We start from the raw sequence: 17,314 nt of genomic DNA on the forward strand, positions 1-17,314 counted from the left end.
TGTGGTTGACAGTCAGTGAGTTGAACAAACACACATACTTACATATATAGACTTCTGCACTTCACAGTCTAAGCTACACAGCACAAACAAGGTAAGACATGTCTTTTTAGAGTTGCTTGGGTTTTCTGATCTTAAAGTCTTAAACATCTTAAAATGTTGTGGTTTGTTCTAATGTTAATTACATTGCAATAGGAAAGAATGTAGTGTCCTCATGGTAAGAAGGTTATGTAGTATTAATGGTGCTTGCAATGTTTCCTTTTTAAAAGAATTCCAGGAAACAAATTAAACAAATAATAAAATAATAATATATTTCTAGCTAAATCAAAAGCAGAAATGTTTGTTTTTAATCAAATTATTCGGTTTGCCTTTATGAAAAGAAAATGTAATTTACTGTTTAATGTATTGTGTCTCCAATATAATATTTGTATTTAAAATATAATGTTTATGATCCATATAAAACATTTTTGATCACATTGTCTCTTTGAATCCATTAGATGATAGATCAGAAATCAAATTGATGGTGAATTTGGCGCTTGATAATTCAGAATTTCATGAAAATGTAAGCACACTAAATATTAAAGATGAGGCGGTGGTAATAATCACAATATTACTATAATCACTACTCAGGTTGATTGGAATAGTTAATAGAATAGAATGAACAGAGAGAAACCACAACATGATTATGAAAACTCTTTGTGAACAACTGTACATTTACTTAAATTGTTCCAGATCAAAGGGTATCGGAAAGAGACCCCCAAAATACTGGGCCGGGACATAATTCTAGACACATTGTAGAAAGACATCAGGTCACTGGGCCTTTGTTATTCCATTTGGCTTCTGCTGACTAATCCTCTTCATTTGACCAGCTTGACTTCATAAAGACATTTTAATTGCCGTTTAGATGAACAAGATCCTTGCTCTGGTCTTGTAAATAATTATTTGCTACATTATTGTAAAAAAAAAAAAAACACAAAAAAAACAGAGAATCTCTAATAAAGTTTATTTTAAAAACTCAAATTTTGTATATGTTTTGAGCCCGCTTGAAAAATCATCCACACAGTTCACATTGACGAGACTTTTCAATGCAGTTTTATAAACTATGCTAAAAGAAAATATTAATAAAAGTTTCTTGAGGCCTCAGAAAGCTCTTTTTTTTTACTTCAAGTGCCTCATTCTCTATTACAAGACATAGTCCACAGACCTTAAAACAGAAGCACTAATGCCCGGATCAGTGGATTAGTTTCTGAGCTTCTCTCTTGGATTGAAGCAGCCATGCAATAGGCTCAGTGTCTAACCATGTGAGCTTATAGCACTCTCATTCTCAGGCTCGGGCTGGGCTACAAAAGCTTCCTTCTTGACCTAATCCTTGTTCAACATGGAAGGCTTTTTTGAGATTGTTAAATGGCTTTTATGTGTAACTTCAAGAAATTGTTCACATAAAAATGAAGATTCTGTTATCGTTTACTAACCTTCATGTCGGTCCAAACCTGCACTACTCTCTTTCTTCAAAGATTAAATTTCTTCTAAGGAGAAAACATGAAGAAAATACAAGTAACTCTTTTCCGTGTAATAACAGTGAATGGGGACTGTAGCTTTTGGTCTGTTTCTCACCCAAAGTTATCGTACAGCTTGGAATATAGCTCATGACTCATACTCTGAAAATCCTAATAGTTGGCTCTACCCATTTGATTGAGTAAACTCATTCCCTCCATTGAATTGAGTAATAGCGTCTCCAAAATGTATGTAATTAAGTTCAGTTAACTTGGTGTCCATATACTGTAGAATGAATTTAACTATTTAGGTTAAGTGAACTAGATGCAAGTAGACAACAAGTTCACACTTGACCACTGATTACTCTAATGGTGCCATCACATAAAACAACATAAATAATACTACAAAAAAGCTAAAACAAATTCTTAAAAATAAATTCTTAATGACAATTATTTAAATGCCCTAAGGACTTCTCTTTGACCAAGGTAACATAATTAAATAATTCAAGTGCAAAGCATTATGGGTATTCCCCATGTCCTCAATTTTGTACTCAAATGTTTGAGTTAGTAACACTTAAAATCATAAATGTGCTGCAAGCAATTTTTTTTTCATGGAAAAGTATGCAAAACATTTTCCAACTCCCTGAAAGATATGAATTAAATAAGTGTAGTAAGGTAGCTCACTGGTCTCTGTGACAGATCTAGACTTTGTAAACAGCAAACAAACATGTGCTGCGGACATTGATGCTTTTCACCTGTCAATCATTTTACTCTTTCTGATTTGAAGCAGATCATTGAGGCTATGATTCATAATAGCCACAGGAACAAACAATGCTGTTTTTGTCTCAGAATTATCTTTTTGGAATGTAGGGGCATGGCTAATTCAACAGCTCATTCACAAGACCGCTTAAGAATGCTAAAATAGATTACAGCACCTTCAAGTCTATTGATTTTTTTAGATAAATAAGTTCAATTAACTTACATATTTGTGTAATGAGCCCCAAATCGGACTATTCAAGTAAATATATCCAGTGATGACAACTTTAGGGTTTACAGTTTATTGACCACTTTTGTAAAACGTTTGTGGTGCTTTTGAGCTTGAAAATTCCAGTCCTATTCATTGTTGATTTTCTTAAAAATGTCTCCTTTTGTGTTCCACGGAAGAAAGAAAGTCATACAGATTTTGAATTTGAGCGTAATATATTATGACAGCATTTTAAAATTGTGGGTGAATTAAACCTTTAACATTTTTACAAAGGCCTACTAGCACTTTATGTCAGAATATACCACCAAGATATAACTGATCTGTCATTGTATGGCAATTTCTGAGCACTGAAGTAAAAAACAAAACAAAACAAAAATCTTTAATTTCTCTAAATGAAAACCAGTTTTCCTTTTCTCACAGAGAAATGTCAGGACCCAGGCCTGTAGTTCTCAGTGGTCCTTCGGGAGCTGGCAAAAGCACCCTGTTGAAGAGACTCATGAAGGAATATGAAGGGGTTTTTGGATTCAGTGTCTCTCGTATGTATAAGCGACAAAATAGTTAGACACAAAACAAGTATCCTAATGGGAAGTTCTAGATTGCTCTCTTTTTTATTTTTTCACAGACACCACCAGAAATACTCGACCGGGTGAAGAAAATGGAAAAGGTAGGACAGGATTTCCCACTTCACATCTATAATAATCGAGAGGTTTGCATTATCCGTAAAAAAAATTACCGATCTGATCTTACACAAATAGAAACGTCATGGTTACTGTTGTAACCTCCGTTCCCTGATGGAGGGAACGAGATGTTGTGTCGAATGTAGTGACACAAGGGGTCTTTCTTGAGAGCCTCACATACCTCTGAACTTAAGAAAAGGCCAATGAGAAATTGGCAGACAATACGGGTATAAAGGGAAGCGGGCGTGCATCTGTCAGCAATGAGAAGCCAAGAATAAGGTACGGCCATTTACAGTAGTAGGTCTAGTGTCATGGCAAGGGGGACACAACGTCTCGTTCCCTCCATCAGGGAACAGAGGTTACAACAGTAAACATGACGTTCCCCTTCTGTCACTCCCTCGACGTTGTGTTGAATGTAGTGACACAAGGGATCCCATTTCAAAGCGCCATGCACTAGACCGTGTTACGTGAACTGCTGACACAGGTGCAAGCAGGCTGCTGTGTGCTAGAAGCAACTGTATCAGCTGCACGTAACCCTCCCCAACGCCCCCCAAAAAAGGTGTCATATACAGACCTTAGGTTCCCAGCACCGCTAAGGGGGGAACAGGCGCTACATGAACATAATGGGAGCAAGCAAGCCAGCCGCTGCTTTTCTCTCTCTATGTTTCTCGCATAGAGCTTAAAGCGGCTGGGGCTTAACGCTTAACGCTATGAAATACGTCGGGGAGACCACATCATGCCCAGACTAGAGGGAGGTGATATGTGGCCAATACACCACATAGGTTGTCAAGCCACACGTGGGAGTGGCACGGTGGTAGGTCCTACCTGATGAGGGAGGAGCTCTACAAACACAGCGACTTGGGCAGAGGGACTGCCCAAGGGAGACGCGGGTTCGCCGACAGGGGGACCGTACCGCAGAAAATACATTACAGGGAGGTGCCTGAAGAGGAAATTAAGCCTATGGAGCCCTTCCCAAGTACAGAGCACTTGCGGCTCATAGTGGGTCTGGTCGCAAATTCCTTCACTGAATTCGCAGGCCAGAAAGCTAGGGAGGAAGAACATCCAGGAAGCGAGAGCTTAGTGGCTAACCTGGGAGAGAAAGTGCACTGGATCAACTTGGTCAAAGGCGCTAGTTGCAAGTGGAACACCCGGTCGGCTGTTCCGTATTACCAAGTTCTACCGGCTCGGACCTGACAAAACACGGGACGAGACTGACTCAACCCTGAGATTGTAGAATCTTGCAAAAGGTGTTGGGTGTTGCCCAGCCCGCTGCTCTGCAGATGTCTGCTTAGGGAGGTACCTTTGGCCAGTGCCCACGAGGATGCCACACTTCTCATCATGTGTGTTGAACCCACAAGGGGGCGGGCATGGCCTGAGTCTGGAAGGCCAAGGAAATGGTGTTGACGACCCAGCGGGCAGCCTCTGTTTGGAGACAGCGTTCCCTTACTGCCATCCACCGAAGCACACTTAGAGCTGCTCAGAACATCCAAAGCTCTGCGTGTGGTCCAAATAGATATGCAAAGCAAGTATTGGTCACGGTCTTAGGATGACTTGAGCATTTGCCGGACTGAACTCCAGGCAAGTGTCGCTGACAGAGAACGATTGCAGGTCCCCAACCCTCTTGATGGAAGCTAGAGCTATCAGGAGGGTCGTCTTTCAGCAGAGGGCCTTGAGCTCAACTGAGTAAAGCAGCTCAAAGGGGGGTCTCTGAAGGCCCGAGAGGACCACTGAGAGATCCCAGGAGTGGAACAGGCTTGGCCGGGGAGGATTCAGCCTCCTGGTGCCTCTAAGGAACCTGATAATCAAGTCGTGCTTACCCAAGGACTTGCCGTCCACTGCGTCGTGGTGGGCCGTGATAGTGGCTACATACAACTTCAAGGTGGAGAGGGACAGCCTCCCCTCCATCCTCTCTTGCAGGAATGAAAGCACTGACCGAACTGCACATCTCTGCGTGTCTTCAGACTGGGAAGAACACCAATTTGAGAACAAGCGCCAATTTAGGGTGTAAAGCTGCCTGGTAGAGGGAGCTCTGGCTTGGTTGATCATGTCTACGACATGGGAGGCAAATAGATCAACCTGTGCCATGCCGAACCGGCCCCAAATCAGCTGGACTGCCTGGGGGTGGAGCCTCCATTCTCTGCTGAGCGTGCCCTGTCACGACAGCGCGCCCACTGTCATGTTGAGGTTGCCAGGGATATGAATGGCGTGCAGCGACCTGAGGAGGAACCTCCGTGGGGCAAGGAATATTGCACATCAACTCTACGCAGCCGGGGCCCTGTCCAGGAGCCAGCGGCTGTGTGCCTGTTGCACATGGCTCCCCAACCCAGTTGAGAGGCGTCTGTGGTGACCACGACACGCCTGGACACCTGTTGTAGGGGGACTCCAGAAAACAGAGGTCTGTCCAAGGGTTGAAAGTCTGACGGGAGGAAGGAGTGATCAACACACGGCATGTGCCGTGGCGCCATGCCCATCTTGGGACTCGAGTCTGAAGCCAGTGCCTGAGCGGCGCGACCGATGATGCCATATGCCCAAGTGGCCTCTGGAACTGTTTTAGAGGAACCGCTGTGCCGGGCTCAAAGAGAGCGAGGCGCCGACTGCGTGCGCTCGTTATTGAGACCCTTCTTCATCTCAGCTGGAGGACAGGTTCTATTGTGTACTTGAGTAGCAGAGTTGTAATCTTTGCCCATAAGGTTGGTGGTTATGAGCGGCGCCCTGACCCGAGGAACCAATCGACTAGCCATGAGGGGTGAGGGGGGCGGAAGTTTCCAGTTCAGCCTCGTGCTCACGGCGGCCCTGGAAAGCATAGCGGACATCCGTGTGTCAGCCTCAGACTCGGTGAGCAGACCCAAAGGTGGCAGCCCAGACGAGTAATTAGCACCAGACCCCGCTGTGATGCTCTCCGATGCAGCGGCGCAATCACCATCCAGCTCGCGGGGTCCAAATGAGACAACAGACTGGCCGTGAGGTGAGCCGGTCTTGCATCGGACCCTGACGGAAGCAATCAATCTCTGGTGGGGAGTGGTATGGGTGGTTCGTGGGAATTTACCTGGCGAAACCGAGCCCATTGCGCTCCCCGAATTGCCTTCATCGCCGGCCTTAATCCCGTAGGAAGAAACCGCAGCACAGGGGTGTGGCACACTTGTTTCCATCCAGGAACTACACAGAGGCGGAAAGACATCTCTAAAAAGATGCGTTCTGTAAAGGACGTTCAACGCCTGCTGTGTATTGCTCTTTTGTGAATGAAAATACTCTCTTTTAGAGGGGAAAGATACTTCTCTTTTAAAGGGGAAAGATACTTCTCTTTTAGAGGTATACACTCTTTTACAGAAGTGCTGTCGAAGCACCCAGGGGCGTGGACTGCACTGCGTGCAGAGAGGGAGAAGCCACTGGTAACGTGCTGTAGATCCAACAGCAATGCTCTGAGGTGAGTGGAACAGTATTGAGACTCAACTTGCTGCTGCACAACTACTCCGAAGAAAAAATCTGACTGAGAGACGCACGCCCGCTTCCCTTTATACCCGTATATCCATGGGCGGGACATGCAAATTCTGTCTGCTAATTTCTCATTGGCCTTTTCTCAAGTTCAGAGGTACGCAAGGCTCTCAAGTAAGACCCCTTGTGTCACTATATTAAGTAAGACCCCTTGTGTCACAACGTGGAGTGAGTGACAGAAGGGGAACGAATATATAGAAACACCTGTGCCTACAGATTAGAAAATAAGTTCGAAAGAGAGACTATTAAAAACCTTTAAACATTTAATAAATTACTCCAAAAAATATAATCCCATAAGGTTCCCATTAGTGAATCATTTTAAGAGCTATTTAAAGATTATCTGTATCATAGAAGACTACCCTTTTCCATTAACATTCCAATCAAGTCCCTCCACCCTTTTGTTCATTGTTGTCTTACATCGCCTTGCTGCTTCTTACTCCCAAGTGAACTGTGTTGATTAATTTCCAAACATTTCGCCACTTCTCACGGGGGTAAATTTCTCTTTTTTTCCCCAATGTGCTTTGTTGTTTTCTCCGTAGGGCTGAATTGTCTCCCAATGCTTCTGGGGGCTACATTACTTCCTGTAGCAGACGTCCTATCCTCTGTGTCATCTGAAGGTGTAAATTTGGTTTCCTTATTGGTCGTAATTGGTTATCTCTGATTATTCGCATATTTAATGCGATGAGAGTGTAATGGGGGTTACTTTCATCTTTTCATCAAATCAAAAACTTTGTAAGTGAATTACATCCATAATCACACAGCTATGATTGTTTTCTCAATGATATGATTGCCAGTGTGCACTTTGGAGTAAAAAGCATTTGAAAATAGCCCCCTGTGTTCCCTTGTGGTTTTCTGTGTATTCTGAAAGGTAGACCCTCTGGGACATCATTCCCCCACAGCACAAATACTCCCAGACAAATCATTAGCACCACAACATCCTTAAATGAAAATATAAGTAAAATTACTGTAAGATCCTAAATTTTCATCAGGAAAAAATGGAAAGGAAAACAATACAACAAAAAAATCAATAAATCAATCAATCAATCAATCAATCAATCTGTTCAGGCAATTTGCAAACAATTAACTCATTTAAAGGGTTAGTTCACTCCAAAATAAAAATTCTGTCATTGTTTACTCATCCTCATGCCATCCCAGATGTGAATTACTTTTCTTCTGCTGTACATACATGAAGATTTTTAGATTTTTAGATCTCAGCTCTGTAATCCATACAATGCAACTGAATGGTGGCCAGAATGCCAAAAGTTCCAAAAGTAGATAAAGTTAGCATAGAAGTAATCCATAAGACTCCAGTGATTTCATCAATGTCTTCTGTAGTGATCCAGTTGGTTCTGGGTGAGAACAGACCAGAATGTAACTAATTTGTTTGTGTTTAGCAGAGGAAAGAGAGTCATACATATCTGGGATGGCATGCGGTAAATAATGAGAGAATTGTAATTTTTGTGTGAACTATCCCTTTAATTAGGCATATGGTTTATTTTTAAATAAATACATTAGATTGAAATGATTGGCATATTGAAGGGCTGAACACCTTTTTTAAATACAGCCTTTGGTTTACCTCTTTACCTATTGCTAACGACAGGTAGGTGATATTAGGTGATGGGCATTCTCATTCTAGACAGCAAATTATTGGACAACATTTTTTTACACGAACCTAAGTGTAAGATGAGTCATCAGTATTTTTGGGTTGTTTTTCTGGAAGACAAAGACTGTTTATATGAATTGAATGCATCTGATAAAGGTCAATTTTGTCAACTTCTAGGAGTACATTAGCACAAAACTGGCCTTGAAGCTAACAGACAGTGACACAAAACTCCAAATTTGATACATGTGGTCTTTAAATGCTAAAATACTGTATCTAAGGATTACGGGTAATTACAACCAACCTTTGTTTAATTTCACTGCTTTGAAATTGTGATGTTTTTCTCTTTTTTCTTTCTATTTTAACTATAACTGTAGCGCAGACGAACGTTATGATAATGGATGTCTACCTTTCAGTGCTGCCATGGATGATGTCAGTGCGTTGATCTCCTGTAGTTGTGATTGTGGAGTGTTTGTCTTGTGTTGTCTGCAGAACCAATTCACTTTAGAACCCCACTGATGCGGTGTTGTGGAGTTAACACAATGGTATGAATCCAGCAACATACAGTCCTTAACTGGAGCTTTCTTTTGCCATTTATACTGAAAGGTTTCTGTGAGACTGTAAATATATTTTATATTAGAAACTAACTTTCAGTATTTTATCAGATCCTTGCCCTCTCACTGTTAACAGAAACTCTGAAATGAAGATTTGACGCCCCCTACTGAGCATAATAAAATATTGTGCCGTTTAACAGTGGAAGGACTTCAGAAATCATCATTTTCTCACCCTGATGTTGTTCCAAACCCTTATGACTTTCTTCTGGAGAGCACAAAAAGAGCCTCAGTCACCATACACTTTTATTGTATCTATTTTCTATACAATAGCTATGTTTCATTCCAAGCTGCAAATGTAATTTATGCAAAAAACATAATATCGCAAAAACAATGTGCAAATAAAGCCGCGTTTCCATCCCTTGTGTTCAAAATAACTTGTAGAGAATTTTTAGCCAGTGTGACTCTTTTATGAATAAAATACTAGTGGTTTAGAGCACACAGACAAAAAAAACATGTTTCATGTCTGGGAGCAACAATAAACCTGCTCTTCGGCACAGTTCACACTTTTTTCGACTTATTTGCTCTTCAAACTCGTTGCTGGCTTTTAATTTTCTAAACACCTTTATTTAAGGATGAGCAGAGCAACATTTCAGATGCGATGATTGATCCGCTGGTTAGTCCAGTTATGAACGAGTCATTCAGTCACATCACTTTTTTGATGCACAATCTTGTATTCCTGATAAATTCAATAGGAGTTTATTTGGTTAATATTTTTCCATCATAGTTGATGCACATTTCTTCTTATTGAATAAAAATGCATTCACCTCAAGGCGAGCGTATATGTTTTTATGCACATTTTGGAGATTTTATACACATCGTGGTGTTGCCATTCAGCAGTTTTTTGATATCCAGAAAATGAGCATAAAAATACATGGATGGAAACACAACTAATGAAATTGAATAGTGACTGAGGCTGAACATTTAACTCAACATCTCCTTTTGTTTTCTGCGGAAGAAAGAAAGTCATACTGGTTTGGAATAACATGCGGATGAGTGAATTATGTCAGAATTTTCATTTTTGGGAAAACTATCCTTTCATTGTCCGTAAGTACCTGATACAGTAAAATATGTCAAAGGGAAATTTATTCTGCAACAGACTGATTTCTAAAGTATCGTTCAATAATGAATTGCTTGATTTTGATATCCATATGTTTCTGTCCTCAACTCAGATTACCATTTTGTCACCAGAGAGAAAATGCAAGATGGAATTGACAATGGCGAGTTCATTGAGAATGCTGAGTTTTCTGGGAACATGTATGGAACCAGGTAAATTCTATTCCTGGTCGAAACAATAACGATGCCCATAGAAGTTCATTTTAATTGGCAGCCACTGTGAGGCTCTAGTGTCATCCATGGAAGATCACTTTAAATTGGGGAGCTAAAATCAATCTGTTTTGGTTTGCGATAGGTCAGGATGGTACAAACTTTGTTACAGAGTCATGTTTAATCTGCTGCTCTCTCTGTACATGTATAGTACATGTCCTCAGCAAAGAAAAGAACCACTCAAACTGACATCTGGCAAACACTGTAATCCCATGAGCTTCTTAATTCAGGGTACCAGCAGTCAGCACTGCTTCTGAGCTGCTTCAACTTCATTACCACTTCATTTCAATGTCTAAAAGTAATCATTTTTAAGGACTTCTATAATAACATTATTTATATTATGTGCATATATATTAATGCTTATTGAGTATAACAGAGGTACAAGTAGTAAAACAGAAAAATAAAATGTGATTGCTCACTACAATCTACTGTCTCCTCATCCTGCAGCAAATCATCTATAGAGGACGTTCAGGCACAAAATCTTATCTGCATCTTGGATGTTGACATGCAAGGTGTGAAAAACATCAAGAAGACTGACCTGAACCCGATATATATCTCCATCCAGCCACCCTCCATGGAGATCCTGGTGAGTAAAACCAGAGATGGGAGGGTTACCTTTGAAATGTATTCCACTACAGATTACAGAATACATGCTGTAAAATGTAATTTGTAACATACTCCGTTAGATTAATCAAGGTCAGTAACATAATCTAAATACTTTGGATTACTTCTTCAGTGCTGGCAGATTCTTTTCACTTGTTTTGACTTTAAAAACTCTGTAAGACACAGTAAGACAAAATACACATGTAAAATATATTCTCTGAAAAACCTAAATATCTTAATGCAGTGTTGTTTCTGAAACAAGATCAATCAAGTTGATCTTGTTTTAAGGATTTTTAGATATTTTTACTGGAAAACAAAACAAAAATTATTATCAAGAATAAGATTTTTGCCCTAATATCGAAGGTCTTACTAGAAAAAAAGAAATTCATCAATGTGAATTTTCTTGATAACAAAATATGATCGTGCCTGGTAACATGTGCGTGTAAAATGGCTATAAATAGCATTTTAGTTTAGCGTAAAGCTGACAATTTACACAAGGTTTATTTCTATTTCTTCTGCTCCAAACTTAATTCAAACTTACTTCTCTGTCTGATCGTATGAATGTGACACATTGTAAGAAAGCGTTTCACCGCTGTTCAAATGCACTTTGGATCGCAAATTTGAATTATCTATAAATGTTTTCCATCTGAAAGTACTAAATATCAAATAAAACAAATTACAATAAAAGGTAGGGTAATCTTTTCAGTAATCAAAATACTTTTCAATGTAACTGTATTCTAAATACCAATGATTCAGATTGTAACTGCTGTGGAATACAGTTACTAATATTTAGTATTTTAAATATGTAATCCTGTTACATGTATCACGTTAATCCCCAACCCGGTGCATCTCTATATATTTCATCAAACTACACAAACATGTCTTTATGACTTCATAGATTTACAGTTTCATTTTCTGTTAATACATGATTTTCTGTAAAGCTGCTTTGAAATGATGTTTGTTGTGAAAAGCACTTTACAAGTAAAAATGACTTAACATGACTCTATATCAATTACAGTATGTATATATAATCTTAGCTATGGTAGTGTTTATTAAATGAAGTATCCTTTGGAGTATCCTTTTCTCACAGGAAAAGCGTCTGAGAGACAGGCAAACAGAAACCGAGGAAAGTCTACAGAAGCGTCTTGAGGCAGCAAGAATTGACATGGAGCTCAGTAAGTGATTGTTTTAGTAAATGACGCTCTCTCAGTCATTCGTGTTTGAGGGGAGGACTTTTATTCCACTGTAATTTTCTCCATTATAGGTAAGGAACCTGGAGTTTTTGACCTGGTAATTATTAATGATGACCTTGAAGAGGCCTATGAGAAACTCAAAAGTGTTCTTACTGAGGTAAATAGATCTTCTTTATGTTGTTACAGAAGGGTGTGCTACTGTTTTTTCCCTGGAACAAAATAGGATACATTTTAAACAATGCTCTTTTTTATATATATATCCGCATGTGTAATATACCAGTACTATAGCTTTGTGTGAGGAATAGGCCGAAAGACATTCTTTAAGTCATTATTCACTCATAATCTTCCGCTCTGCTTCACATATTCAAATTTAAAGGGATAGTTCACCCAAAAATGGAAATCATAATTTCCTTACCCCTCATGGCAATCCAGATGTGTTCGACTTTCTGTCATGTGCTGAACTCAAAGGAAGATTTTTAGAAGAAAATCTCAGCTCTATAGGTCCATACAATGCAAGTGAATGGTGATCAGAACTCCAAAAGCTCCAAAAAGGAGATAAAGTCAGCATAAAGATAATTCATATGACTCCAGTGGTTAAGTCTATATCTTCTGAAGCAATATGATGTGTGGGTGAGGAACAGATCAATCCAAATCCTTTTTTATTAGAAATACCCACTTTAATAACCACTTCACATTCTTCTTCTGTTTTTGGCAATTTGCATAATTCGTGCATATCGCCACCTACTGGGAAGGAAGGAAAATCTTTAGTTAAAAAGGACTTAAATATTGATATTTAAATTTTTGGGTGAACTATTACTTTAACCAGTTGGTTTTTGCAAACTGGCACGACATGTTTAAAGGTGCACTTGAGTTCATATTTGAATTGAATTAGATTTGAGCACTTTCATTTATGAAGTGAACTATTCCTGTAAAAGAATCGTGTATACCTGTGTCATGTTCTTTGTTGTATTTTAAAATAACATAAATACATATTAAACCCAAGTTGTTTGCTTTTGTCTAAATAGGAAATTCAGAAGGTACAAGATTCCAAGGAGTAGAAAAGGAGAAACTACACCTTTTCTGCCCAACAAAACAGGACATGACGCCTTTCTTTGCAGCCTTGTATGGTGCAATCAGAGAGGTGGTTCTCATGTCAGACACTATCAACTTTATTCATTTAAACTTTTGAGTCAAATTCTCCTGGGAGTTTGTTATAGCAAATCTATGCTTAGCCATATATGCTGAAAACATCTCACTCACAGCTGAGAACCCCCTTTAAACTCATTTAAAAGAGCATGTTTGCACCTTGAATAATGAAGGGAGGAAATTGTAATCATGAGTAAACTATTGTTGATGACAATATTAATTACAAGGCTGTTAGTTGTACAACAGGCCTATAGTGACATGATTGTTTTTAATATATGTGTTATTTCTAGAGAGAGAATTATAGAGTGTGATTGTTCAAAATCTCACACAGCCTTCCAGAGGTTTAAATCTTTTCAGCTGAACAGTTAGATGTTTGTGTTTTATCTTCTTCTTTGTGAATGAATTTATTTAAAAATGGTATTTGTTTTTGGTTTAGCAAAAATAAAATAAGACCAAAATTACATTCAGCTAATTGTCTGCTGTCTTTTTTCGGTAACACTAATTCACATCAAAGAGAGGAAACACATTTTCCATGTACTTGTTAACTATTAAGTATAACAATGAAACTTCTGACCTCAAAATATTCCCAAGCGGACACGGTAAGTGTATGTTGTCCTGGCTACCGCAAACATCACATTCAAAGAATACTGTTTTATGTCACTGAGTAAATAATTGAGTGAATAAATGATTTGTAGAATAATGATGAAATTGATAAAGATGGTTTTTGTGTGTGTGCGTGTGTGTGTGTGTGTGTGTGTGTGTGTGTGTGTGTGTGTGTGTGTGTGTGTGTGTGTGTGTGTGTGTGTGTGCTATTTTACAGAATGTCTTGGACAATATGGTGATTATTTCTTTTAATGGCTTATCTTTTAGACAGAAATGTTTTTATTCTGTCAATAGGTTCGACCGGGGCTATTTACATTAAAACGTTTTCAAAAGGACTATATTCCTGTTTTTGACATATAAGTAAAATCTTTAGGCTATTTGCACCCATAGCAGACTATGGTCAGTAGCCATCTAGAGATTAAAGAGACATAACAATAATACACAAGGATAATGTATGTTTTAAAATGACACTCTGATCATTAATCTATAGAAAATAACATTTAGCCTAAATGTGCAAGAACAAAAAAGAATAATGTGACATCAGGGTGGCTAGTTACTATTAACAGAGTAAATCCAGTAATTATATCAAACTTGCCTGATGTTCACAAAACAGAGCTGGCCATCTGCATTTGAATTCAGCAAAAGAAGGGCATATCTTGAACTACTTCATGTCGTCGCTAGGCAAACGTTTTGTCCATTTTCTGTTTAATTGTTTGATGGTTGACCTTTTTCTGGATTTCAGACAGCAGTGCCAATCTCTCGATTCTTCTCCAGCTGGACAGTCAGGATAGAAATGTACTTCTGCTTTCTTAGGCTTCTTGAACTGGATTGAATGTGTGCATTCACCCTTTGGTCTACTCCGACCAAAATGGCCGTGCATTAATCTGTAATGCTTCAATAATTGAGATCGAGTTTGCACTGTGTGATTAGTAATCCGGAGAGAGTGATCGTTGTGTGGGGGGTGGAATCAAGCTTGGTTGATCTCTGACAGACCCAAGGTTCAACTAATCCACAGGTTGCTCTAACTGCCATGTGAATCACAGACATTGGTATTTTATAATGAACATTTATGAACCTAAACCTTGGTGACAAACTGTATTGTTGTGGTGGTCATTTTCCTTTGCCCACTACCCTTTCTCAGGACCACAAAAGAAGACAACTAAGCAAGTAGGCTTCAATCCTACTGAAACAACTGCTATTCTACTTGCTTTCCTTTCTCAGTCATTTTGGTGGCCAAAAGTTTGGAATAATGTACAGATTTTGCTGTTTCGGAAAGAAATTGTCTACAAAGTATTGTCAGGACAATAATGATGTAAAAAAAATGGCACCATCACTATTTGAAAAAAGTAATTTTTGATCAAATCTAGACAGGCCACATTTCCAGCAGCCGTCACTCCAACACCTTATCCTAAATTGGTAATTTGGTACTAAATCACTTGCCATTATATCAAACACAGTTGAAAGCTATTTGGTTTGTTAAATGAAGCTTAACATTGCCTTTGTGTTTGTTTTTGAGTTGCCACAATATGCAACAGACTGGTATGTCTCAAGGTCAATATTAGATTAAAAAAAAAAACGCTTTCTCCAGAAACTCGTCAGTCAATCATTGTTTTGAAAAATAAAAGCTATACAATACTTGAAATTGACAAAAACCTGAAGATTTCATACAAAGGTGTACACTTCAGTCTTCAAAGACAAAGGACAACTGGCTCTAACAAGGACGGAAAGAGATGTGGAAGGCCCAGATGTACAACTAAACAAGAGGATAAGTACATCAGAGTCTCTAGTTTGAGAAATAGACACCTCGCATGTCCTCAGCGAAGAGCTTCATTGAATTCTACCCACTCAACACCAGTTTCATGTACAACAGTAAAGAGAAGACTCAGGGGTGCAGGCCTTATGGGAAGAATTGCAAAGAAAAAGCCACTTTTGAAACAGAAAAACGAAAATAAAATGTTAGAGTGGGCAAAGAAACACAGACATTGGACAACAGATAATTGGAAAAGGATGGATCTTAACCCCATTGAGCTTTTGTGGAGAATTCCAACTATGGGTTGTCTGAATGGAAAATGCACATCCGTACCATTTTAACACTACAGCACCATTACAGCGACACTGGGGGGCACATTTTTTCCCTTTAATTTCCACCGGACTATTTGAATGCAAATAACCACGCTGTGTGGCAGATGCTATTTACTCCTAGTGCAAAAATTCACTCCATATTAAAATGTATAAAGAAAAATTGCATTGTAAATTAAATTGTTAGTATATACCTTGGTACATCATAAAATATTTTAATGGCTTTGCAATGCAAGCATCATAACAAGTATTTCAATAAGGTTAGTCCACCCAAAAATGAAAATTCTCTCCTCATTTACTCACCCTCATGTGTGACTTACTTTCTTCTGCTGAACACAAAGAATTTCAGAAGAATATCTCATCTCTGTAGGTCCATACAATGCAAGTGAATTGTGATCGGAAATTTGAAGCTCAAAAAATAGATAAAGTCAGTATACAAGTAATCAAAATGACTCCAGTGGTTTAATCCATGCCCTCTAAAGTGATCCAGTTGGTTTTGGGTGAGAATAGACCAAAATATAACTCCTTTTTAACAGCACATGTTGACATCAGTCTCTAGGCATGATCATGATTTCAAGCTTGATTACACTTCCTATAGCTCCATCTAGCGCTCTGCACATTCGTCAAGCACTAGGAAGTGTAACTGAGCTAGAAAACATGATCGTGCTTAAAGACTGATGTCAAGCTGTACAGTGAAAAAAAAAGAGTTATTATGGTCTGTTCTCACCCAATATCAACTGGATAGCTTCAGAAGACATTAAACCACTGGAGTGTGTAGGATTACTTTTATGATGACTCCTTTTTGGAGCTTCAATGAACTAATCACCGTTCAGTTGCATTGTATGGACCTACAGAGTTGAGATATTCTTCAAAAAATATTTGTTTGTGTTCAGCAGAAGAAAGTAAGTCATGCACAACTTAAATGGGATGAGGATGGATGAGGATGATTAAACGATTAGGGAATTTTCACTTTTGGACGAAATATCCCTTTAAAATGCAACACTCAATTGCAAACAATAGTATGCATCAGTATTAGGGGGTCCCTGCTCCATCCCTATTTGCATCAAGGGGTACTTGGCCTCAATGGCCTGAAGTGAACATTTGAGTCTTGTCAGAGACACCTGGCACAATGAGCACACCAGACTTGTAAATATGCAGTGCGGAGCGCGTTCCAAAATCAGCTATTGGTTCTAACAAGCCCCGCCTCTTAGGAAGTGAAACAGAAGGCGGGAGTGCTGCTGCATGGTTGTTATTAAAACAAGATTGCGTCCCAAATGTTAGGAATACTATACGTATATAGTATGAATACTATACTGTATGATTTTAAACACACTGATGTTTAATTTTTCGTACTCTTTGAATATTTAGAATCATATGCTGAGCGGATTGTCCTTGCTTTTACATTTACATTTACATTGTATGCATGTCCGATGCAATAGCAGTTATCACGTTTCCCAACAGTCGTGTGTGAGAATTTTTTTTATTTATAAATATATACAGTTTAGCACA

General features: G+C 38.9%; 1 protein-coding gene across 4 annotated transcripts; it reads left to right on the forward strand.

The window, feature by feature from the left end:
• On the forward strand, positions 1 to 13,563 carry LOC127620942 (guanylate kinase-like). 4 transcript variants are annotated; one of them, XM_052094307.1, is made up of 9 exons: positions 1 to 91; positions 2,896 to 3,011; positions 3,098 to 3,139; positions 7,184 to 7,261; positions 10,028 to 10,124; positions 10,629 to 10,767; positions 11,875 to 11,959; positions 12,049 to 12,134; positions 13,003 to 13,562. In XM_052094307.1, exons 2-9 carry the CDS (start codon positions 2,900 to 2,902, stop codon positions 13,033 to 13,035), a joined length of 672 nt encoding a protein of 223 aa, XP_051950267.1. In that variant the 5' UTR covers positions 1 to 91; positions 2,896 to 2,899; the 3' UTR covers positions 13,036 to 13,562. The 4 variants fall into 4 exon arrangements, with proteins under 4 accessions (XP_051950267.1, XP_051950269.1, XP_051950271.1 ...); XM_052094309.1 differs by lacking the exon at positions 7,184 to 7,261 and having other exon boundaries at positions 13,003 to 13,561; XM_052094311.1 differs by lacking the exons at positions 1 to 91; positions 7,184 to 7,261 and adding an exon at positions 8,737 to 9,902 and having other exon boundaries at positions 2,927 to 3,011; positions 13,003 to 13,563.
• Positions 13,564 to 17,314: the final 3,751 nt, after the last annotated feature.

Source organism: Xyrauchen texanus, chromosome 27 (assembly GCF_025860055.1).
Source record: "Xyrauchen texanus isolate HMW12.3.18 chromosome 27, RBS_HiC_50CHRs, whole genome shotgun sequence".
Lineage (NCBI taxonomy): Eukaryota > Metazoa > Chordata > Actinopteri > Cypriniformes > Catostomidae > Xyrauchen > Xyrauchen texanus.

Excerpts from the sequence above, each read along its gene's own strand:
- LOC127620942 (XM_052094307.1), top strand. The coding sequence starts at position 2,900 with ATGTCAGGACCCAGGCCTGTAGTTCTCAGTGGTCCTTCGGGAGCTGGC. Across the intron at positions 3,012-3,097 it reads TTTTGGATTCAGTGTCTCTC|ACACCACCAGAAATACTCGA; the intron begins GTATGTATAAGC and ends ATTTTTTCACAG. Across the intron at positions 12,135-13,002 it reads TCAAAAGTGTTCTTACTGAG|GAAATTCAGAAGGTACAAGA; the intron begins GTAAATAGATCT and ends TTGTCTAAATAG.